General features: G+C 40.6%; 1 protein-coding gene across 1 annotated transcript in view; it reads right to left on the reverse strand.

Moving 5' to 3' along the window:
• Positions 1 to 26721, reverse strand: part of gbe1b (glucan (1,4-alpha-), branching enzyme 1b) — a 134664-nt gene that overhangs the window by 16583 nt on the left and 91360 nt on the right. Inside the window, exons 13-15 of the mRNA XM_053646610.1 lie at positions 26484 to 26668; positions 11852 to 11982; positions 1535 to 1652 (exon numbers count right to left, since the gene is read on the reverse strand). Coding sequence (XP_053502585.1) covers positions 1535 to 1652; positions 11852 to 11982; positions 26484 to 26668 — 434 coding nt within the window. The remainder of the gene's footprint in view (positions 1 to 1534; positions 1653 to 11851; positions 11983 to 26483; positions 26669 to 26721) is intronic.

Genomic DNA, 26721 nt, shown 5'->3' on the forward strand with positions numbered 1-26721 from the left:
ACACAGACTGAGAAAGACAGAGAGAGAAGGAGGAGAGAGAGATAGACAAAGAAAATGAGAGACAGAATGAGACAGCAAGAAAGAGAGACAAACAGACAGAGACACAGAGAGAGAGACAGACAGACAGAGAGAATAAGGAGAAAGATAGCATGACAGACAGAGTGAGAGAGAGATAGTGAGACAGAAAGAGGGACACAGACTGAAAGACAGAGAGGGAAGGGGAGAAAGACAGAAAGAGAATGAGAAACAAACAGATAGAGACAGAGAGAAACAGAGAGACATGGAGAGAGACACAATTGGGAGAAGGGGTGAGAAAGAGACACACAGAGTGAGTGAGTGAGTGAGTGAGACAGAGTTAGAGCGGGAGTGGGGGGAGGGAGAGAGAGAGGGAGAGCGAAACAGACAGAGTGAGAGTTAGAGCAGGGGAGAGAGAGACAGAGTGAGAGAGAGAGAGGGAGAGTGAGACAGAGAATGAGAGTTAGAGTGGGAGTGGGAGAGAGAGCAACAGAGTGAAAGAGAGAGAGTGAGAGAGAGAGAGAGAGAGAGGCAGTGCGAGACAGACAGAGTGAGAGTTAGAGTGGGAGTGGGAGAGAGAGCGACAGAGTGAAAGAGAGAGAGAGAGAGAGAGAGAGAGAGAGAGAGAGAGAGAGAGCGAGACAGACAGAGTGAGAGTTAGAGTGGGAGAGAGAGCGACAGAGTGAAAGAGAGAGAGGGAGAGCGAGACAGACAGAGTGAGAGTTAGAGTGGGAGTGGGAGAGAGAGCGATAGAGTGAAAGAGAGAGAGTGGGAGAGAGAGAGGGAGAGCGAGACAGACAGAGTGAGAGTTAGAGTGGGAGTGGGAGAGAGAGCGATAGAGTGAGAGAGAGAGAGAGGGAGAGCGAGACAGACAGAGAGAGTTAGAGTGAGAGTGGGAGAGAGAGCGATAGAGTGAAAGAGAGAGAGTGAGAGAGAGGGAGGGAGAGCGAGACAGACAGAGCGAGAGTTAGAACGGGGGGGCGAGGGAGTTCTCTATCTGGCTTAGTATTAATCACCAAGTTACCCACATAACTGAGTCCCATTCATCAGTACTGTAATAGATACATTATAATAAGACATAAAGGCATTATAATAAGGAATTGCTTTTTCCTGCATTTATACTAATGTTTCCAGCTTGTGGTGAAAAACTTGCGCCGAGTTGTCAAGTTTTAGCCAGTTTGCATACAAAATGAGCCACCATCAGTACATGAGCTAAAATTAGAAATTCTCTATGGCTTTGTGTCCTCGGATAGTTGTGCAGTTTATATAATCGGTCTGGTGCAGGAAATGAAGAATCCTGTCATGTTGTTTGCATAAAACTATACCGGATGAATATTACATTAAGAAAAAGAGCTTTTACACGTTTTAACTCCAGCGCTCTCCTCTAATCTCGATCACTCTAAATAAATAAGTCAGAGATAAATAGAGCTAAGTAGATGAGAACACAAATAGACAGACAGATGGTGTGTGTGTGTGTGTGTGTGTGTGTGTGTGTGTGTGTATGTGTGTGTGTGAGTACCTGCATAGAGTTTGGACGCTCATTATAAGGAACAGGCTCAGTGAAGAATTCCGTGTTGTGGTCCAGTCGGCCATGGCCTCCATACTGAACCTCATCAGAGTCCAGCTTGATCTTATATCTGGAGCAGAGCTGGGTTAAGGAGCTCAAACAAGAGTTTAGACAAACGCAGAAACTCAGGAATCTTCTCCTATTTGAATAAACGAGTGTTTCCATATAGGTATAAAATAGCTTCAAGCTGGAAATCACAACTACTTGTGCTAAAGGTCATAGAAAAAAAAAAACTGAGTCACAGCCAACTAAATATTGAAATAAATAAATAAACATCTTTAAAAACTGAACATTTGCTTTGGAGCTTTTGAGATGTGCACTAATTGCCTACTCTCAGGAGAAGTCCACATTTCTCCTTAGAATGCAGAGCTGTGCCGCACATCAGTGCTGATTGCTTGGAGCTCCTGGGAGGCGATGACACAGCCGCTCCACATAAACACACGCTTCAAACCCGATGAGCCACCAGCCAGCCAATTCCAGGCAGAATTATTTATCCATTTCAATATATTAATAATGTATTGCATCAAAAACTGTTTCAAACAACACTAAACCCGCAAACACCATCTCGCTCACTGTCTGTGCTACACTCACTAAATTAAATATTAAAAAAAGTAATTGCTTAGACTCATGACCAGAATAAAAAAATATATACATGTTAGGCACAGGAAAATAGACTATAAAAGAATAACATGATGCTTTGAGTTAATAAAAAAGAAAAAAAAGAAAGAAAGAAATGAGCTTCAATGGGAAAATCTGAAGAACTTTTTCTAGCCTTGTACACTAAGCTGTGAGGACCGGACTGCATGGAGAGAGATAAAGAGGTAGAAAGAGACAGATAATTACAGTTCATCCCTCATGGGTTCTGAATCGAAAGAAAAACCAAAACTACAGTTTACAATTAAATTACAAAAAGTCCAAATTATTAAAAGTAAAATGGTCATGCATCTTGTATAAAGACATCAATCCAAAATCATCAATATAAAGAGAGAAGAACAAAAAAAAAAAAAAAAAAAAAAATCACCCCTAGATATGAAGAAGTTATAACAAATATTGTGTGGTGGGAAAAATGTGCAATTTTGTCCAGCATTATTATCATTATTATTTGTTATATTTTGATGTAATAAAGAAGCAAATGAAATGTTTTGTTCTTATAAGTTACATTTCTTTATGTTGTTTAATTTGTCCAAAGGGTGTGCAAACTTTTGCACTCTAAACTAGGTTTTCCTCCATTATGATTGAGATGCACATTAAAATATAATAAATCACATTGGTAGACCTTGGTAGACCTAAACAATGGCAGCAACATGGATTATTCATTCTTTCAGTTATTCATCGCCAGGAACTGCTTTATCCTGGTCAGAGCTGCGGTGAATCTGTAGCCTATTCTGGGAATACTGGGCGGGAGGCAGAAATACACCCTGGATGAGACTGGCCTGTATTATTTTTGATCAAAATTATGTTGGATGTGAATGCTATAATTAAATAAATTACCATCAGAATGGGTAAGAGACTCAATTAAAAAAAAAAAAAAAATGGCTGGAGATTTCTTGTTTAACGTATCTATCTGTGATCTCAGTATTGCAAATGATGAAGCCATAACTGTGCAGCACTACACTTGACAAGTCTTCAGTTCAAAGTTTGCTGAGTAAAGCTTGCATGCTAGATATTAAATTAATCAAAAAATGATATGCTATTTATTTCTTGTCATTTTTGAATACTGTCAGATTAATACATCTGAAAGTTGCACTTTGTTTTAAACAGGAAATAAAAGATGATGGGGCATGCTGTTAGAATCAAATAATCAATGACTGGGTAGCATGATGTTTTTAGGATACAAAATTTCATTATTGTCCTGTAACTGCATGTCTCGAACTGTTTTATTTATCTTATACTACAGCAACTTGCCAGTTACATTTAATATTGAGGAATGTCCATGGAACAAGTGTTATCACTTAAGTTATAGCAGCTAAAACAGTTGTTCCCACACCAGCCTCTCTTCTTCCTCTCTCTTCATGTTAATAAGACAAACGTCATGTTACTGAGACACTACAAAGCTGTCTGTCATGAAAACTTTGTGTTGGACAGAACAGTCTTATCTTTAACTGGAACAAAGTGCTGACACTGAAGATTCCTTCCAAAAATGCTCAATAAACGTTTCCTTACAGAAAACATCACCATCCATCCAGTCACCATTCATAGTGCTTATCCTACACATGGTCACCTAGAGCCTATCCCAGGGAACTCTGGGCACAAGGCGTGGGACACACTGGATGGGGTGCCAACCCAATGAAGGGCACAACTGCACACCCACTGATACACTATGGACAATCTGGAAATGCCAAATTTGCCTACAACGCATGTCTTTGGAATGGGGAGGAAACCAGAGTACACAGAGGAAACCCATGGGGAGAACAACCCTGGATGTACGAGACAAACATTCTAACCACTAAGCCACCATGCCCCTCACCATATTATACATAATCTGTTTATGTGAAAAGTCCAACATACTTACAAGTCCACGTGTAAGTTGTTATCATAGAAACGCTAATGTATTAGAATTAAGATGCATTAAGATAAACCTGTGATTTTGAATCGTACAGTCAGAAACAAGTGTTTAATAGTGCTGTGATATAAAATAAAATAGACCAAAAAAAGGTTCTATCATCAACTTGATTTGGATAGATGAGCATAAACAACTCAACTCCTGGAACTCACAGAGGCAAATAAAATAAGTGCATCTGCTTGGATGAGTTTGTTTCCCTCTCTTTCTTGCTTTATCTCCCCGTTGTAACAAACGCACAGACAGCAGCTTGAATAATCACCTCCTTTCCCTACAGGCGAGCATACAGGGTCGTGGTGTGATCCTTAAAGACCCCGTCTCCCACTCTGCCCCAGAGCTGGAGAGCGCTCGCCTTTTACTGTCTGCTTGTAGGCTTTGATAGCGATGATTAAAAGCGAAGTACTGCTCTGTGCGTGGTTTCGGCAACAGAGGACGAGAGATGATGTGCCCTTCCTCTCCCTCTCCTCCCGATCCCATCAAGCTCCTGTTTGCTCTGAATTATCTCCCTGAAAGAGCAAACACTCTTTGATTGGATATTTTGGGTATATTGTCAGGGAGAGAAAGAGAAAGATGGGAGGGAGAGTAGCAGCAGCTCAATACACTGCAATAACTTTTTTGGGGATTAAAAATTTGACACTTCCTTTGATTTTTTAAGTCAAATATCAATATCAAAACTAATATGGGATGAATCATGCCTCATTACATCTCTCCAAACCCCCATGTTGCACTGTATTTTATAGCTAATGCTGAATTAATGAGAGTTCTTGGATCCCCAAAATAGCATCAGTTCTTTCTTATTTGAGTTGACTGTCCATCCATCCATCCATCCATCCATCCATCCATTTTCTATACTGCTTATCCTACACAGTACCATCACAGGGCACAATCGCACACACACACTATGGACAATTTGGAAATGCCAATCAGCCTACAATGCATGTCTTTGGTCTTGGGGAAGAAACTGGAGTACTTGGAGGAAACCCTTGAAGCACAGATCCGAAGGCAGGAACTGAATCCCCCACCCTGGAGATGCGAGGCAAACATGCTAGCCACTAAGCCACCGTGCCCCCCTTGAGCTGACTAATATCTTCACAATCGATCATTATAATCCATACATTTGATTCCCCCTACTGTCACTGATCTCTCTTTGATTTTTTTGCATGCAATATTCCTCCACATTCCATTGGTGTTAGAATGTTAAAATTAAGTGCTGAGGTTCCTACTGCCTCTGAAAGGCCTGATTATGAATCCTCATCTGTAAATCCCTTACAGACACCCTCTTAAGTATCCCTGAGCCATGGAAGGATCATGGCACTACTGAGGTTGAATAATTTTGCAGTGTTCTGCTGCTGCACTGGCAAAAAAAAAAACCCAACATGGCTATCTTTTGCATTTTACCGCAGAAGCTATTGATAATAGTAAATCATAATCATTAAAAAAAATAAAATTGACAGAGGCTTTACTAACTGCTGCCTATAAATGTGAAACTGTATTAGTTCTACTGATACTGATATTGCTTATTACACCAAATTAATGAACCGTATCCAAAGCAAGTGGCCAACCTCTCGGTCTTCGTTTTAACCTTCACTCAAGAAGCACCAGACTGCAATATTAGCTTCTTCAGGCAGTTAATAGTATTATTGAAGGCTGTTAAGAGTATTTGATGTTGAAGCTACAGAGGAGAGAGTCAGATGGGGAGGCAACAAAAAGGAAAATGCTGGCTTGCAGAACAGCACTGCTCTCTGCGATTCTTCCAGAAATGCCTGCTGAGACCTAAAGACAACTCCGCTGAGAAAAATACAGTGAGAGAGTGATGAAACCTTGGGATATATAAAAAGAAAAGAAAAGAAAAGATTCATGCACTGTTCGGTATCTTATTTGCATGAAACCATCAAGGTCCAAAGCACCTGCAGTCTGCATGGAAAAAGTCACTGTGTGTGAGAGAGTGCATGGCTTGAGTATCTCCATAAAAGAAAGCATTCCAACTAGAAATTCAGTGTTTCCAGGTAAACAAATCTGTGCTGCTGGTGCAGTAGTGTACAACACAGAGTTGTTCAGGCAGTCCAAGGGTTTTAGTAATTATGTTTGTATTTGATCGTAGAGATGCCGAGCTCTACAGCCAGACCCAGCCACCTCTGAATTACTGTAATTTATAGAGGCTTACTGAAGAATGCAATGACTGCACAGTCTAATTGGTCTGGGGGAAAAAAATAGTCGAAGAAGGTTTCAAGGATCCTGATTCTGACCAACTGAAAAAAGGCCACTGATAATAATGACTGCAGATGAGACTAGAATTCTCTGCACATGTGTAGCGCGATGAACAGGTATTGAGTTGCCGACATCTTGAATTCCACAAAAACCAATTTTGTCTGTGGAATGAAGGGGAAGCAAGCAGATGTGTGATAACCTCTAGTGTGAAAAGTGTGAAAATGTGCACTCATCTCTAATTCTACTTGGTTATCATCCATCAATTGAACACCGCAAAACACTCAGCAATGAAGTGCTGGTCATATTCTGCCAAAATATAACGTTTTATTCAGATGCCTCAGCAAGTAATATGAAGAAAAAAAAAAATGATGATGTGTGCTGTCATAGGAGAATAATCAATGGTAGGGTGATCTGATACATTGACATGAAGTCATAATGCTTAAAGTTACAATCTTATCTCTGACTGGTACAAAGCACTGACAGTGGTGACCACAAATGCTAAAAAAAGTCACCATATCAACAAATACTCACATTTATAAAAAAACATTCAAGTCCCTGTATAAGCTGTTACTATAGAATTGATAATGTATTAGAACCAACACATAATATAAACTTAATATCTTACATTGAGAGCTGAGACATCTTCCGACCAATCAGATCCAAGAATTCAACAGCTCTGTGTATAAGAAAGCAATATCACAAAAGCAAGAGTGCTGTTACACTGAATATCAGCACAGCTGTGATATGACCATAGGCAGGGTGCAGTCGCAGACAATATTCTGCTCATACAACAGCATGGTGTACTGAGATATACATCATGTAGTATGATATATACACAACATATACTATACATAAAAGTATATACAACTGCAAGTGTGATATTGCTTTTATATTACATGACAGTGCCAGAAACAAGAAATTAATATTGAATAACTGGTATTTCAGACACAATATGGCCAAATATTTTGTGTATTTTTGCTCCACCAGCTAAAAGATTTCCAAAGAAACAACAGCTGGATAGAACATTGCCTGTTGCCATGCAACACACACTGACTGACATACCATAGGAAGTAAAGTAATGGTTTCAGTGTAACAAACTATTGCTAGGATTGGAATTTTAAGCAGCAAACACAGATAAGTGGATTGATACAAACAGTGAAATGTCCCAGTGCACTCTCTGAAAGCTGCTCCTCCAATCAAATTAGCTTTCATAGGGGGATCTCAAGAATTCTACCTGTAACCACCATAATCTTCACTTGTCTGATAGACTATAAACGATGACCTGTATCTAAACATAACCGTTTCTTGACGTTATATATGCAGCATTGGTAATATCGGGCCTTTGTAAAACATTCATAAGCAAAAAATTGTCAAAACCTGTATGCTATATGTAGTATATGACTTTACATAGAAGAGTGAGTTCAGATATCTTTCAGATATTGTTGTATTTAGACTGTCACGTATTGTTACTGTAACTTTTTATCCTTATTTTTCCTATAAACACATACATGAAGCATTACGATGAATGTTACATATTTCCATTCCCATTCCAATCGTTCAGCTGACATACGGGCTTCAGGATGAAGTGAAGCTGTAGAACGTGTACATTATTGCTTCATATCCATGGGGAAATAATGCGGACATATGGACTTATATAAGTGAATTAGCTGAAGCTATGCACCACACTGAAATGCTATATACTACAGAACATACTATATGGCCAAAACAACTGAGCAGTCACACCCCTATGAGCTTGTTGAACATCCCATTACATGTCTGTTAAAATAACCTCCATTCTGGGAAGGCTTTCCACTAGAGTTTGGAAAGTGGGGATTTGTGTTCATTCAGCCACAAGAGCATTAGTGAGGTCAGGCACTGATGTTGGGTGAGGAGGCCTGGCATTCAATCAGTGTTCCAGTTCATTCCAAAGGTGTTTGGTGGGGTTGAGGTCAGGGCTCTCGAGTGCTACCACTCCAGCCTTGGCAAACCATGTCTTCATGGACCTTGCTTTGTGCACAGGGGCATGGTCATGCTGGAACAGGTTTGGGCTGCTTAGTTCCAATGAACAGAAATTGTAATGCTACATAATACAAAGACTTCCTAAACAACTGTGTGCTAACAACTTTGTGCCAACAGTTTGGGGAAGAACCACATACTGAATGTGATTGTCAGGTGTCCACAAACTCTTAGCCATATAGTGTATATTCTGTCCACTTCTCAAAAGGTAAGATCACAGGTCATACTTCATAGATGCCTCAAAGCTTCCTGAATGTGCTTCTAGTATGCATGGCAGCTCTGCCTCCATTGGTGTGCGTATGTGTGTGAATGGGTGAATGAGAACCAGTGTAAAGCGCTTTGGAACTGCTGAGGTTAAAAAAGCGCTAGATAAGTGCAGACCATTTACCATTCTAGTAAAGACAAATCATTATTAATATATTCTACATGATAAAAAGAAACAAATTACAGTTTAAAACAGTTTATGCATTCTCTTTTTTCATATAAAGACAAAGTGAACTTGAAGTGAATGTCACCTCCCACAAATCCTCCAGCACTGCTTCATGGCAGATTTATACAATGCTTGTGAATGTGTTATGAAGACCCAATGTAGATAACCTCCAAATAAAGTGTATCTTCATACAAGCTTATGAACTCAAACAATAACATTACTCTCAACTGCTTCCTAACACACAAACACACACACACACACACACACACACACAGAATACTGACGTTAATCAAATGTAATACATTGTCCATAAAACAGTCAGACAACCGTTTCCTGATGTGAGCCATGTTGCTGATTTTTTGCCCGGGGGCCTGGTAGCTGATATGGCTGAATTATTTGGAGCAGTATATAGGTAAACGTGCCTGACAGATAATAAAAGAAGAATGACCCGACACCAGTGCTGCATCCTGCTGGCCTATCAAAAGCACAACAATCTTGACAGGTAGCGCTTTCATGACAAAACCCAACTGGGAATTATGAGTCTCCAATCAGGTGGATGGATTTAAGACATCAAGAATGCGCCCATTGAGAGAAGGCGAGAGAAAAGAAAAAAAAAAGAAAAGAATGAGATGAAGACCAAAAAAAAAATAAGCACAGGAGTTTGAGTGCCTGTCAAATGCTGATGTTGACAGAATTTTAATGGCGACTCTTTATATTGGTGAGCTTAACTCCGGGGTGGGGGGGAAGGACCTCACATACGTTTCATCTCAAACCATCTTACTTATTTATTTATATGTTTGACAGCCAAGAACGGTGTTTATCTCACTAGAAGGTACCAGGAGGAGTTACATGAGATTGCATGGTGGAAGTGAATACTCTTAGGGTTGGTTGGAAAATGTTAGTCAGTAATACTACAACAGTACCTCTGCTCATTACTAGAGTGATACCCTTAAGGGTTTGTCATTTGCACCCTTGATATGTATCCTTCATCTGTCTATAAATAAATGTATGAAGCCAAAGAATGTTAATGTTTTGTTACTGTTCTTAGGGTTTGTTAAGGTTTAACTAGCTGCCATTAAATCATTCAGTATTTTTCAGTCCCTCCAGGATTTTGTGATCGCAGAATTGAACGCAAACTCAAGGAAACTCCACAATACTCACAGGGGCTTGCAAGTTTTCAAAAATTACTGCAGATTTTCCACAGATTTGGGCCAAGATGTGTCATGTGACATTATCACAATGCACCATGTGACATCATCACAACCCACATTCAGCAAAAGCCCCTTTCGATTCACGTGAGTCGAACAGGAGTACATCTAAAAGGTCACATTTACCAACAAACATCACTGCAAGACAAGCTCGTGCTATTGCAATTTCACCAATGCAAGTAGTTTTCTGCAAAAACAAAAAACAACAAACTGAATCGTAAATTTTGAAAAAAACCTGCAGCAAAATCATTAATTTTTAGCTGCAACAATCCAATACAACTTCACAAAATCTGGTATGGACTGTTCAATAAATACAAAAAGGTATACTTCAACAATTTCATATCTTCTGAGACATTTACAACAAAAGTTTGCTACATGATTTGCATCCTGCTTCACTCACCACGCTAAATTATACTATATTATTATATATTATATTATATTATTGCATCCCACCCTCAAAAATCATAGCTCTCAATGACAACACTTACTCCATGGTCCAAACTGACACTTGAGTCATGACCCTGGGTTCTGTAGAGTGTGTGTGTGGGCCAATATCAGCAGATGCCATCTATCTAGCACTTCTTCCTTTTTTGTGGCAACACCAATGGGCCTTTCCGCCTACACATGCACTTTTGAAATCAATCCAGAGATACAAAACTACATGACTCTGCTTGGCACTCTCTAATATATGTGTATGTGTGTGTGTGTGTGTGTGTAGGCTGAAGTTTAATGAAAAAGCACTCTGCACTTGTTGGGCTGGCCTTGTTTACCTCCTCCGAGTCAGAGTGACACTTTCATCTGTCTTCTGCTCTAATTGGATCCTCTGTACTTGCTCACCTTTACAGCACTGTGTCACCAAGCTCACGGCAGCGTGCGTTACCTAGCACATATGTGTGTAAACACTGCAAGGCTCTGTGAAGTTCCCAGCATCTATCTGTATTTGTATGTGTGTGTGCATATGTGTATTTTCCTCTTGCTGCTATAATTACAGCTATTGACTATGGCCTCTGCACTCTTTGCATTTCTTCCATGTCATTTCTAGTACCAGCATCTCCTTTAAGCTCCGACAGCTAGCGGAGGCACTAAGAGTCTCTGCCACTCATGCTAAATGCAAATCTACAGCATTCTTAGACAGAACACAGAAGGGCTTAGGAAGTTTTTTCCTGATCCAAAGTTTTAAGATTTTTGTAGAGATCTGCAATTCAAGAGTTGGGAGGTTTTTTTTTTTTTACCTTTAAGGGTAAATAACAATAAATAATGTATTGTATTTTAGATATACTTCACGGGCACAGTGGTTAGAATGTTTGCCTTGCACCTCCGGGGTTAAGGATCCCACCTCTGCCCTGTGTGCACGGAGTCTGCATGCTCTCTCTATGCTTCAGGGGTTTCCTCCAGGCACTCTAGTTTCCTCCCTGAGTCATGCGTTGTAAGCTGACTGGCATTTCCAAATTGTCTAGTGTATGAATGTGTGTACCCTGTGATGAGTTGGCACCCCGCCCAGGGTGTCCCCCTCCTTGGGCTCAAAGTTCCCTGGGATAGGCTCCAGGCTTCCCCACGACCCTATATAGGATAGGTGGTACAGTATCCGTCTGTACAGTATCTAGGATAAGCGGTACAGAAAATGGATGGATGGTTGGATATTCTTTAAAAAAAAAAAAAGGTCCTCATGGCTTCTTTGGGAAGGGTCTTCACTTCCTAAAGGAGCTCTACATGGAACCAGACAGACAGAGAAATGCTGTTCTAAACAGTACCTTTAATGGGCCCCCAGATGAACAAGCTGAAAAAGGTTCTAGATTCTGCTGTGTCTACGACTGGGAATGACTACATTGAAAGCTGGTAAAGGATACTTTCCCGGTGCTCCCGCTCCCACTCTGTAGTCGCTGTAGCTGTTAGTGGGGTGGAAGTTGAAGATGAAAATGACATTGGATCTCTCAAAGACGATCACCTTGTCACCCTCATGCTTTGTGCTGACATGTGCCTAGAGAAATGGAGAAAATAGAATCATAAAATCATACACACTGGGGAGTACAGTACACACTTAACAAGTAGCAGTGCAGTGGTAAAACACTAAAGCAGCTAATTAATGTAGAAGAACTTATTTTATATAGTATATATACACACACACACACACACACATATACACACAGTGAGGGAAAAAAGTATTTGATCCCCTGCTGATTTTGTATGTTTGCCCACTGACAAAGAAATGATCAGTCTATAATTTTAATGGTAGATTTATTTGAACAGTGAGAGACAGAATAACAACAAGAAAATCCAGAAAAACGCATGTCAAAAATGTTATAAATTGATTTGCATTTTAATGAGGGAAATAAGTATTTGACCCCCTCTCAATCAGAAAGATTTCTGGCTCCCAGGTGTCTTTTATACAGGTAACGAGCTGAGATTAGGAGCACACTCTTAAAGGGAGTGCTCCTAATCTCAGCTTGTTACCTGTATAAAAGACACCTGTCCACAGAAGCAATCAATCAGATTCCAAACTCTCCACCATGGCCAAGACCAAAGAGCTCTCAAAGGATGTCAGGGACAAGACTGTAGACCTACACAAGTCTGGAATGGGCTACAAGACCATTGCCAAGCAGCTTGGTGAGAAGGTGACAACAGTTGGTGCGATTATTTGCAAATGGAAGAAACACAAAAGAACTGTCAATCTCCCTCGGCCTGGGGCTCCATGCAAGATCTCACCTCGTGGAGTTGCAATGATCATGAGAACAGTGAGGAATCAGCCCAGAACTACACGGGAGGATCTTGTCAATGATCTCAAGGCAGCTGGGACCATAGTCACCAAGAAAACAATGGGTAACACACTACGCCGTGAAGGACTGAAATCCTGCAGCGCCCGCAAGGTCCCCCTGCTTAAGAAAGCACATATACATGCCCATCTGAAGTTTGCCAATGAACATCTGAATGATTCAGAGGACAACTGGGTGAAAGTGTTGTGGTCAGATGAGACCAAAATGGAGCTCTTTGGCATCAACTCAACTCGCCGTGTTTGGAGGAGGAGGAATGCTGCCTATGACCCCAAGAACACCATCCCCACCGTCAAACATGGAGGTGGAAACATTATGCTTTGGGGGTGTTTTTCTGCTAAGGGGACAGGACAACTTCACTGCATCAAAGGGACGATGGACGGGGCCATGTACCGTCAAATCTTGGGTGAGAACCTCCTTCCCTCAGCCAGGGCATTGAAAATGGGTCGTGGATGGGTATTCCAGCATGACAATGACCCAAAACACACGGCCAAGGCAACAAAGGAGTGGCTCAAGAAGAAGCACATTAAGGTCCTGGAGTGGCCTAGCCAGTCTCCAGACCTTAATCCCATACAAAATCTGTGGAGGGAGCTGAAGGTTTGAGTTGCCAAACGTCAGCCTCGAAACCTTAATGACTTGGAGAAGATCTCCAAAGAGGAGTGGGACAAAATCCCTCCTGAGATGTGTGCAAACCTGGTGGCCAACTACAAGAAATGTCTGACCTCTGTGATTGCCAACAAGGGTTTTGCCACCAAGTACTAAGTCATGTTTTGCAGAGGGGTCAAATACATATTTCCCTCATTAAAATGCAAATCAATTTATAACATTTTTGACGTGTTTTTCTGGATTTTTTTTGTTGTTATTCTGTCTCTCACACTTCAAATAAATCTATCATTAAAATTATAGACTGATCATTTCTTTGTCAGTGGGCAAACGTACAAAATCAGCAGGGGATCAAATACTTTTTTCCCCCCTCACTGTATAAACTTATATAGTTATTAACTATAACATATACATACATTTTACACACACACACACACATAATATTATATATATTATATATATATATATATATATATATATATATATATATATATATATATATATATATATATATATATATATATAAATAAACATAAACTATGGCTGAAATCTGAAAAAAAAAACCTTGTTGTTGTGGTTTTTCTGCCTATAACACAGTTTGGCACCTTGACTTTAAGAAACCATAAATATATTTCACCGAAAAGATGTGGAAATGATTTTATTTCATTGTTATTTTTATTTAACCTTCTAACCTTGCCTTGGCTGTCTTCCTGCAAAAATCATGTTGTATAAGGTGCCAGTTTAACAAACAGTGGTAGAAACAGTCAGTCTGCCTAAAGATGTCTAAAACCTTGCAATCTAAATATGCTTTCCTCACACAGAGAATGCCATGCTTTGATAAACTTTTGCAAACTTACTGTTTGAGTTTTGGTAAACTCACAATTTAAGCCATAGTTTTTTTGCAGGTTAAAACACCCAATATGATTTTTTCCCCTTGGTTTTCTTGCTGTGTCCTTATCGATAACACCAGGAAAGTGAAAAAGTATGTACTTAGATGTTTGGACTCTCAGTGGGATTTTTCCCTTGTTAAAATAAACAAAATAAAATGCATCAGGATTGTTTTCACTTCACAAAAGCAGATTTGAAAAAATCAATATCTGATTTTGGAAGAGGGGGGCATGGTGGCTAAGTGGTGAGCATGTTTGCCTCACACATCGGGGTTGGGTGTTTGAATCCCACCTCCACCCTGTGTGTGCCGAGTTTGCATGTTCTCCCTGTGCTTCAGGGGATTCCTCCAGGTACTCCGGTTTCCCCCCACCAGTCCAAAGACGTGTTGAGGGCTAATTGGCATTTCCAAATTGTCCACAGTGTGTGAATGGGTGTGCAGTTGTGTCCTATCATGGGTTGGCACCCCTCTAGGGTGTCCTGCACCATCTGCCTCAAGTTCCCTGGGATAGTCCAGGCTCACCCGCAACTATGTGTCGGATAAGCGGCATGGAAAATACCTGGTTTTTGGAAGAACAACCATGATGTTCAGTGATTCAGTGAATTATTAGTGGACCATTCTGTAACACTGGAAGTACCATTAATTATTAACCACTTCTCCTGCTGTAGTAATGAAACCATGATCGCTTTTCTAACGTACCTTATCTGTAAAATAAAATAAAAAAAAAGTTTACTTTGTTTTGCATCTCTTCCCTAGAAATGAAAACCACCAGGTTTGTGTGAAGTGAAGAAGTGCTGAAAAAATGGAATGTTTCTTAAATTCTTAAAGGTTATTCTGGTGTGTCGTGTGCAGCCAGGGATGTGAGAGAGAGAGATAGAGAGAGAGAGAGAGAGAGAGAGAGAGAGAGAGAGAGAGGCTGAGTCACAGTCCAGTTGCCCTGTTTACATCGTGGTGGGAGTGCGTGTTTGATTCCATCGAGGCATGAATAAGACCTAGCAACAGTGCTCTGGCCTTTTCAAGTCTTCTGTCATCTTCAAAGTGTCCAGCAAACAGCCCTTTTCAAACCAAAGTCCCTTGGATGTCTGCCCTTCCTTTCAGAACTTCAGATAAGCATCCCATCCCTCCATTCAGCCCAATAGTACTTTTTCAGATTCTGAAATAAAGACTCCAGGTACTTCCATCAATATCCAGCCAAAACGAGGGAGGCGGAGCGGGGAATGAATTAAGAATGTAGTCTGTATACACAAAAGATGGAGCAACCTGTTAAACCCTGTGTGCAAACGCTGTGTGAAGATCTAGCACAGGGACAGAGAACTGGTGCAGGGGAAGTGATTATATCTGATCAGCAGTGGCTCACTTACTTTACTACTGTTTATTCCTATCTATTGCACCAGGGAAGGTTTCATAATCATAGAGTAGATATTATATTATATAATTATTATAATATAATCAGAATTATATCATATAGGTCACCCAAGTGCCTAACACTCATAAAATTAAATCAGATGTTTATTAGTTGTTTGATAAGGTTTGGCACAAAATGGCTCGCAGAAATGAACATTCACTTGAGCTTTAAATGTCTCTACGGACCTTTTTCCATCACTATGAAAATAAGTTAACAGCTTAGGCCTTAATGTCCAAATTTAATTCAGGAGGTAAGTTCTCTTGTTTTTTCAAGATTAAGCGGACTTAATGACTTAGCCTGCTTGGCACTTTCGTTAAAAGATTTAATCTTTTAGAAGCACGTCCCTAAAGCCCCGCATAGAAACTGTGGCAACGTTAGCTAAACTATTACAACTTTAGATCTCCATTAATACATTTAAACCCTCCACTATTAGATTATCACTTCATGATACTACCAAGTCTGCATGAGAGACTTTTAAAATACATCTAATGTATATATTAAAAATTTTTTATTTAATTTTTTTTTTTTTTACACTGAAAGTGCAATTTGCCTTGCAGTCAGTAAAGGATTAAAATGACAAACTTCTACTTTGTTACCCAGAATGCTCTGCTTGAGGAACACAACAACCTGTCTAGTGCAGATGTTTCATGCTTATTTATGCTCAGAGCCGCTTCCTGTTTCACTAATTATTCACAACACTTTTGGCTGCAGCGTTGTTGGGGATATGTCAATAAGTCCACTAAAATATTCATTATGATTCTTATTCAGAGTTAGTGACCTAAAGACCAAAAGTTACATCCATATTTACACATGAAAAGTATTCAGTGTTTGGTTACGCAGTCAATTTTCTGGGCTCTGATTTCAGATTATGCAAAACACCTGCCCCTGAGGTTGCCAGATTATTCTTGAGAAGTGGTGTCCAAGATGGGGTTTTTCACCCAACACCTTTAAACACACAGCACTTGCCTTTAAGACCAAAAAAATCAGGGATAACAAATGCTGACATAAGTAGGAAATAGTGCTTTTCCCCCTTGCTGTCAAATGTAATGTGATGTAACTTGCTGCATCTTCCACCCTCATTACTTTGCCTCAACTGGCATTCCATAGTTTTATTAAGTGTATTTACAGCCTAAAACATACTTTTCAGTGTTGAATATTGTTGGATAAATTAAGCTACTCCTCGCATAATTGAATACTGCACAGGAAAAATGGGATTAAGACCACCGACAGGTCATAATGTATATTTTTTTGGGAGCTTCAAAATGGGGCAATTAAACATTTAATAAATTATTTTTTTAAAATTTATCATCTGAGCAAGTTACAAAAAAGAAACTGTTTAGTGACACAGATCCAAAGACATTCCGTTTTCACTCCATTTTTTAAATAAAGTTAATTCCCATTCCAACCCAACATAACAGTTCCATACCCCGACATAACAGTCCCATACCCCAACCCGACAGAACAGTCCCACACACCAACCCGACATAACAGTCCCACACCCCAGCATAACGGTCCCATACCCCAACCTGACATAACAGTCCCATACCCCAACATAACGGTCCCATACCCCAACCTGACATAACAGTCCCATACCCCAACATAACAGTCCCAAACCCCAACCCGACATAACAGACCCATACCCCAATATAACAGTCCCATACGTCAACATAACAGTCCCACACTCCAACCCGGCATAACAGTCCCATACCCCGACATAACAGTCCCATACCCCAACCCAACTTAACAGTCCCATACCGTCCCATACCCCAACCCGACAGAACAGTCCCATACCGTCCCATACCCCAACCCGACAGAACAGTCCCATACCGTCCCATACCCCAACCCGACAGAACAGTCCCATACAGTCCCATACCCCAACCCGACAGAACAGTCCCATACCCAAACCCGACATAACAGTCCCAAACCCCAACATAACAGTCCCATACCCAAACCCGACATAACAGTCCCATACCCCAACCCGACATAACAGTCCCATACCCCAACCCGACATAACAGTCCCATACCCCGACATAACAGTCCCATACCCCGACATAACAGTCCCATACCCCAACCCGACATAACAGTCCCATACCCCGACATAACAGTCCCATACCCCGACCCAACATAACAGTCCCATACCGTCCCATACCCCAACCCGGCATAACAGTCCCATACCCCAACATAACAGTCCCATACCGTCCCATACCCGAACCCGACATAACAGTCCATACCATCCCATACCCCAACCTGATATAAAAGTCCCATACCGCAATCCGACATAACAGTCCCATACCGTCCCATACCCCAACCCGATATAACAGTCCCATACCCCAACCCGACATAACAGTCCCATACCCCGACATAACAGTCCCATACCCCGACCCAACATAACAGTCCCATACCGTCCCATACCCCAACCCGGCATAACAGTCCCATACCCCAACATAACAGTCCCATACCGTCCCATACCCGAACCCGACATAACAGTCCATACCATCCCATACCCCAACCTGATATAACAGTCCCATACCGCAATCTGACATAACAGTCCCATACCGTCCCATACCCCAACCTGATATAACAGTCCCATACCCCAATCCGACATAACAGTCCCATACCCCAAAATAACAGTCCCATACCCCAACCCGACATAACAGTCCAACAGGGGGAGGAAAAGAAAGGGGGTTGGAGGTTAATGAATTCAAGAAATTAGGAGAATGTATAAAAAATAAACAAACAAATACATACATAACGTCATGTACAGACTTGTGAGGTTACCTATAGGATTAAATATGTTCCAGTACTTCCCTTATGTCTTAGGTGAATTCAGAGAGGGAAAGATGTACAGGTACATCTCAAAAAATTTGAATACTGTGAAAAAGTTCATTTTTTCCCCCTGTAAATTAATTCAAAAAGTGGAACTTTCATATATTCTACATTCATTACACATAAAGTGAAATATTTCAAGCCTTTTTTTTGTTTTAGTCTCGATGATTATGGCTTACAGCTCATGGAAATAAAAAATCCAGTATCTCAAAATATTCAACCTTGAGAAAAGTATGTTCATTTATCCACTCAATACTTGGTCAGGGGCTCCTTTTGCACGAATTACTGTATCAGTGCGGTGTGGCATGGAGACAATCAGCCTGTGGCACTGCTGAGGTGTTATGGAAGCCCAGGTTGCTTTGATAGCGGCCTTCAGCTCATCTGTATTGTTGGGTCTGGTGTCTCTCATAGATTCTCTATGGGGTTCGGGTCAGGTGAGTTGGCTGGCCAATCAAGCGCAGTAATACCATGGTCAGCAAACCAGTTACTAGTAGTTTTGGCACTGTGGGCAGGTGCCCAAGTCCTGCTGGAAAAGGAAATCAGCATCTCCATAAAGCTTGTCAGCAGATGGAAGCATGAAATGCTCTAAAATCTCCTGGTAGACGCTACATTGACTCTCAACTTGAGAAAACACAGTGGACCAACACCAGCAGATGACATGGCACCTCAAATCATCAGTGACTGTGGAAACTTCACACTGGACTTCAAGCAACTTGGATTCTGTGCCTCCAAGAGCTCTTTAGAGCTCTTCTCAGGTTGACATTTCTGTATTATAAATTCTATAATCTAATATTTTGAGATACTGGATTTTTGATTGCCATGCGCTGTAAGCCGTAATAATCAAGATTAAAACAAAAAATGACTTGGAATATTTTACTTAATGACTAGAATATATGAAAGTTCCACTTTTTGAATTAAATTACAGAAAAAAAATAACTTTTCCACGATATTAACATTTTCTGAGATGCACCTGTATTCTTCTGAAAATGAATTATTAAAGGGTCCCATACTTTGTGAAATTTTTTGCTTGATCCCTGAACACTGAACACTGCCATTATTGGGTTAGGTTGGATTCTTTTTTTTTTCCAATTTCATTTTTATTGAACATTTCTGCTGTACATTTCTGCTGAACATTTCTGCTGAACATTTCTAGGTTGGATTCTTAAGTCAAAAACTACATTTAAACAATCAAAAACTGAGAACCAAAATCCTTTCAGTTCAGAACATGACCAGAACACGTGGGTTAAATCTGCCTTATCAGCACTACAACGATCACATGTTTCACCAATATTGGGGTAAAGGTCAACCAATTTAATCTTACTGTAATGGATACGATAGAGAATTTTCAACTGAATCAGATTGAGTCATGCACAACATGAGGTTCCATTCACGCTGTTAATAGCTTTATTCCAAGTGTCCTCAGATATGTCAATTCCTAGCTCTCCTACCCATTCTGCTTTTATCATTTCTATTGATATATCTTGGAGCGACATAATTAGGTTGTATATATTTGAAATGAGGCCCTTAAGGTGTAGAGGGACCTGTAAAATGGAATCCAATCGTGATTCTGGGGGCAACTGAGGGAATACAGAGCACCGAGCTTGGATGAAGTGACAGACTTGAAGATAGGGGGAAAAAAATGGATTTTGGATTGGGTGTTTTGGCAACATCACTGTAACCAGCAAAGACATTATCAATAAAAAAAACCCACTACATTTAACCAAGCCTAGGCCTTGCCATGGCTTAAAAGTGGAGTCTAGTTTAGTGACTGGAAAAAGATGATTGTTGCATATGGGATTTAGTAAAGAAAAGTCAGTAAGCTGAAATGCTGGTCTGAACTGATTGTGTATTTTGAGAGTCAAAATTACTACTGGACTTGTGGGGAACTGTGATGGCGAGAATGGTGATTTCATTGAGATCAGTACAGAAAGAGATGTCTTACACGATTTATCCTTTGCTACACACAACAGTCTGTATTTGGATATTGGAACCAATAAACAATTTTTTGTAAGTTTGCTGCCCAGTAGTAGTTTATTAATTTGGGCATGCCAACCCTCCCTTTTTTTTGACTCTCAAGAAACTCTTATTCTTGGCTTTTCGCTCCCCACAATATAAAAGACAGCAAACTATTAATTTATTTAAAAAAGGCCTTTTACGAAAAGACTGGAAGACTGAAACAAACATAACAGTCTGGGAAGCCCTATTGATTAACAGAATAGATTTTTTCAGCTAGAGATAAATGTATAGCACTCCATCGTTGGAAATCGGATTCAAGTTTTTTAATTATAGGACTGTAATTGGCTTTCAACAGACCTGAATAAGAATGAGTGATATTAATTCCTAAGTATCTGAATCCCGCTTTTGATATGCAAAAGGGCAGGTCTGTCTCCTTTATCTGATCTGCTTTATAATTAACAGGGAATCAATGAATAAATAAATACCCATAATCTTTTAGTATTTTCACAACATCAGGGACACATGATAATGGGTCAGATAAATATAGTAAGAGATCATCGGCATGTAAGGAAACTTTATACTCGATGGACTGTGAAGATCCAAGTCTTGAAGACAGCGGCTCTACAGCCAAAATAAATAGCAAAGGGCTGAGGGGACCTTGCCATGTACCCCTGGAAAGAGAAAAATATTATGAAAATATCTAATTTGTGACTACAGACGCTTTTGAGTAGGATGAAAGCAAGCGAATCCAGGAGATACATTTTGGGCCAAATCCAAATTTGTTCAATACTGCAAATAAGTAATTCCATTCAGTTCTATCAAATGCTTTCTCCATGTCTAGAGAAATGATTGCCTAAGGACTACTTTCAGAAGAAGGAAAATTTCTGAATTTCAATTTCTGAATGTTAATGAAGGAGTGAACCACAAAAGTTGTGTTTAGCCTCCAAACAGGCCACCCTGGATAATTATATGAAAAACATAGAGAATTAAGGGGGCGTGGTCTGATTCAACAATAGCTGAATATTCTACATTTTTGATTGAGTCTGGGGAACATGTGAAAAAGAAGAGAATTCTTATTTTATCTGGAATTTTAAATAAAAATCTCCATGGATCCACACAGCCAATCTGAGTCATACAGCCTGCAAGAGTTCGAGACATTTTCAAGAGAGGGACAGTTTTGGGGTTTGAATGATCCATGGTTGTATCTAGCATACAGTTCAGATCCCCACCAAATATAAGGTGATAAATGTTGAAGTCTGGTAGCAAGGAGAATATCTTTTTAACAAAGTTAACATCATCCCAATTGGGAGCATACACACTGACTAATACTACTGGAGTATTGAAAAGTTGACCTGATACAATAACATACCGTCCTTGGGGATCTGAAATTGTTCCAGATGTCGTAAAAAGCATTTTTTTAAATGGATTGTTATAACTGCACCGATAACCTATGGTTAAAATTAGAATGGTAGTCCTGCCCCTCCCAAGATTTTCTAAGACGGCTATGATCGTCTGTGCGCAAGAGTGTTTCTTGTAAAAAGGCTATTTCTGTGTTTAATCTTTTTAAATGGGTAAATATGACAGTTCTCAGTTCTCATTGGTCCATTTAAACCTCTGACGTTCCAACTAACAAAGCGTACTGCTGACCCTCCCGTACCTCTTTTTTCTTCTATTACTACTTTTAAAAAGAGGCTTAAAACATATCTCTTCTCCCAGGCGTTTTAATCTAATTTTTACTATTGTCTATTGTCTGTTTTTATTTGGCTTTATTCTGTTTTCTATTTTTACTTTCCTTACTCTGTTCAGCACTTTGGTCAGCTTTGCTGTGTGAAATGTGCTATATAAATAAAATTTATTTACTTACTCTTATTTTATTACCAGTACCTACCATTATTCTTCATTGTAAATAATTTGTCCATAATGTGTCCCCCAATAAAGTCCCATAAATAGATAAATGGAGGGGGAAGAAAAGGAGGAAGTAGAAGGAGAGATAAAAAAAAAGAAACCCTTGGAGACGGTAAAACCCTACAACAGATAGAAACTATAATACACTCTAGATCTGTCTGTTGAACAAAGACAAACCGAAGCTCCCAACTATCACACAGCTTCCGATGGTCCATGACCTTGTTTTCTTTTTCCACAGGCCCACCCGAAATATTTAAACAGGTATGGCCAGGCAGAAAATATAAACTCCACTACAGGTCATGGCTTTTCTGAAGTTCACATTGTTGCCATACAAAGAGTCATTCACATGTAGCAACTAATTTATCTTAAAACTGCTGAGCTTCATTGGGTGTGTTGAAGAGAAGTGTTTCAACATCACAACAAACTCGGAGCCGTGCTTGGTGAAGCAACTAGAAACTAATTCCCTTCTGGTAAAGCAACTGTTTGACGTTTTTAAAGGCAGCGTGTTTTGTGGCGAGATTGGCAGAGATGTCTGGATAAAACCTCAAAGCAGATCCATTGTATTTTGCCTCATGTTGTCTGGCCCACCTTAGTGTACTTTCCTTCTCCTGGAATCTGTGGAAACATACAAATAATGGACGAGGAAGTTGTCCTTCCTGTGGTGTCTTGCCCAGAGCTCGATGTTCGTGTTCCAGTTCAGGAGGTTTTTTTTAAAAAACTTCTTGACTCATAACTTCCATTAGCATCTCGGACACAAACTTAGTTATAGGTTGGCCTCTCTCACAGTTCTCTGGAACATTCAAGATACTGAGCTCTCACCAGTTTTCCAAGTCGTCAACTCAATCTAAGAGTGTCGCATTTCGTGCCTGCAGAGTTTTGATCCTAGTTTCGGCAGCAGCCAGTGTGCTGAAATTATCACCTGCCAGCGAGTCCATTGCACACAAGCGAGACTGGAAACCCGGTACCGTCTCCGTTAATGCATTCACGGACGATTGAAGTGGAACAATAAAGTCTTTGGTCAGAGCAGAAATATATTCCTATTTAGCTGACTCACAGAAACAACATCCATGTGTGAGGAGGTTTCTTCCGACTTTCCTGTGCTAGCCATCGTGGCTAACTTGCTAGCTAAGCTGGTTCGTGTTGACGGCAGGGTATTTGCTACTGATTTGCTTTTACTCATCTTGTTATATAAATGCAGTTGTATGCATTTCAATGGGACGCTTATTTACATTCACATTTCTTGCATTTGGCAAATACCCTTAACCAGGGCAACTTACAGAAGTGCTTTGAAGTCACTATCAATAAGTACATCTTCAAACTGGTTCACTAGGTCAGGGACTAAGCGTACTATCAGTCTTAAAATGCTGTTGGGGAGGTTAGTATTGTATGAAAACACACAAGACCACACAAGAATTAATGAAGAGGTAGGTCTTTAGTCATTGTTTGAAGACTGCCAGTGACTCAGCTGTTCAGACATCTAGGTTAATTCAACAACCTAGGTACCAGAACAGAAAAGAGTTTTGATCCTTGCTTTCCTTGTACCCTGAGGGATGGTGGGACCATTTGAGCAGTGCTAGAGGATTGGAGTGAGCATGGTGCAGTGCAGGATGTGATAAGTGCTTTAGGGTAGGTGGGTGCTGGTCCATTTCTGGCTTTGTAGGCAAGCATCAATGTTTTAAATCTGATGCAGGCAGCTACAGGAAGCCAGTGGAGTGAGCGTAGAGATGGGTGGTGTGGGAGAAATTTGAAAGGTTGAAAACAAGTCATGTGGCTGCATTTTAGATCAGTTGCCGAGGTTAAACGACAAGCAGAGGCAGACCTGCCAGGAGCGAGTTGCAGTAATCCAGTCTCGAAATGACAAGGGACTGAACAAGCACCTGAGTGGCTTTATAAGCCACAAGATACAAATAGACGATTTCCTCTGATGTTGCAAAGGATAAATTGGCATGGTCATGACAGTTTAGCAGTGTGACAGGAAAAGGACAGTTGATTGTCCATGGGTACCCCAAATTTGCATGCAGTGACAGATGGTGTGGTCTGAGAGTTGTTCAGGATCTTGTCATCTTCCTGGACATCTCCTGGGATGAACAGCAGTTCAGTTTTCCTGGCATTAAGTTTCAGCTGATGAGCTGCCATCCATGATGAGATGTCTGCTATACACGCTGAGATCCACACAGAAACATGAGTGTCTTCGGGAGGAAAGGAGAGGATGAGTTGAGTGTCATCAGCATAGCAGTGGTATGAAAACCCATGTGAGGATATGACTTCCTCAAGAGATCAAATACAGAGGGAGAACAGAAGATGGCCAAGTACTAAGCCTTGTGGGACACCAGTGGAGAGTCTGTAAGGAGCAGATGTAGATCCCTTCCATGTCACCTGATATGACAGGCCTCCAGGTAGGAAGCAAACCACTGCCATGCTGTGCCACAAATTCCAAGTATCATTTGGATGGATAGGAGTCTTGTTGTGACTGTGACAAATGTTGCTCAGTGGTCGACAAAAATGAGGACTGATGACAGTTTGACTGTCTAGTAGCATGGAGTTTCTCAGAGAAGAAAAATGTGTGAGAGAAAGAGAAGGGGAATCCTGAATGTGCAGTGTGGGAGTTCGGGTAGGAGTGGAGGATTGGCAGAATTTTTTCAATCTTCTTAACAAAAGGGTGGCAGAATCATCAGTCAGGGAGGATGATGAAGGGGGAGTTGGAGGGTTAAAAAGTGAAGAAAAAGATGTTGTGAGGATCTTGTGCAGAAGATTCCTTGTAAAAAGGTGGTCTTAGCAGAAGTCACATCTGATGCGAGTGAGTGCGGTATGAGACGAGATGAGGATCAAATTGTCATTTCCTCCAATTTCTCTCTGCTGCTCTTAATTTTCTCTGATTGCTGTGCAACACACCCAACAGTTCAGAGGAGGTCCATAGATGAGGAAAGTGAAGAGAGGAGAGTGTGGGTGGATAATTCCAGTGGTAGAGAGGAACAGGAGTCAGGGTCGGGAAAGGATTATAGGGTGTAGGAAGTTACAGAGGAAGGGGAGACAGAGTGCAGGTTTTGCGAGTGGGAGAGAGGTATTGATAGCTGATGTTAGGCAGGTCAGGGAGGGTGATGGTGAATGATACCAAGTGATGATCAAAGATGTGGATGGTAGAACTGATGTCTGTAGCTGGAGAGGGGCTTAGCTTCATGTAGTTCTGGTTTTATTCCATAGATTATACAAAGGTTTCATGAAATGGCCGTTTAGATGGTGCGATAAAGCAGTTGCCTATGTTGTCTATGACAAGAACCTGTCTTGTTTATAAATCTGAAAATGAAAAAAAGAGCATATTTTCTTGCTGATGCATTGAGCAGCAGTTGCGATCCACACTCCACCAAGGCCCCAAGGTCATATCTGTATCATGGATCATACAGGGATACAGTACTGAATCAATTCCATGGTCTTGCTCTTAAATCTCGCCTATTCAGTGCCATGCTCTCCGTTTGGATGATCCCATTACTGAAGACTGACTGAGTGAGTGAGCCACAGACAGCTGAAAGACACGCTTTTTCCTCTTTCTCGTCTTCACGTCTCTGCACTGCTCTAAAACGAGTCACCGGGGTGAAATACGGGACGAGACCTGAATCGGTGTATCTGGCAATGCTGATCACTTAATGTGACTCTCTGTATGCAGTGCCGGGTTACGACTCTAAAAGCTACCGAGTTTTGGTGGGTTGGGAATGTGGAAGTGAAATAAATAAAACGATTAAAAGGCCATCTGGTTTGTTTGGGCCATGAAATTGATTTTGTTGAGAGAAGTGAATGAAGTATCATGTGCACTGGTGTCAATGACTGAGTGTGATACAGTGAGAGAGAAAAAAAATGATATGGTGAGAAAGCGAGCAAGTGGGAGAGAACAGGAGATCCAGGAACACCTGGGATTTATGAACAGCGTGAGAGAAATTATTGCATTGTATCATATGAAAACAGAATATATTGGAATATGTTGCAGATACATTGCTAAATATAAATGGAACATATTGTTATACTGTTTAATATATTGTATTTTCTGCACGAATATTTTTACCCCACAATAAAAAGGAAGGAAAAAGATAAAAATGATACTTCTCAGACAGAGTTTTAGAGGGAAATGTGCCTCTCACCGGTGGTGCAGCGAGCCAGCCATACTTGTCCTCTGTGCGGTTCATGTCCCGGTCGAAGATGTACAGTTGGCAGTAGCGCAGGTGATCTGTGTCCACCAGGTTAAACTGCCGACGTGCATAGTGGTAGCTCTCATTATTCCCAACACGTGGGAAGTCCAACCACTCCGGATGACCAAATTCATTACCTATAAACAGCAGGAGATGTTGAAGTCAGGAGAAGTTCACATTAAAAGTACAA

This window comes from Ictalurus furcatus, chromosome 17 (genome assembly GCF_023375685.1).
Source record: "Ictalurus furcatus strain D&B chromosome 17, Billie_1.0, whole genome shotgun sequence".
Taxonomy (NCBI): Eukaryota; Metazoa; Chordata; class Actinopteri; order Siluriformes; family Ictaluridae; genus Ictalurus; species Ictalurus furcatus.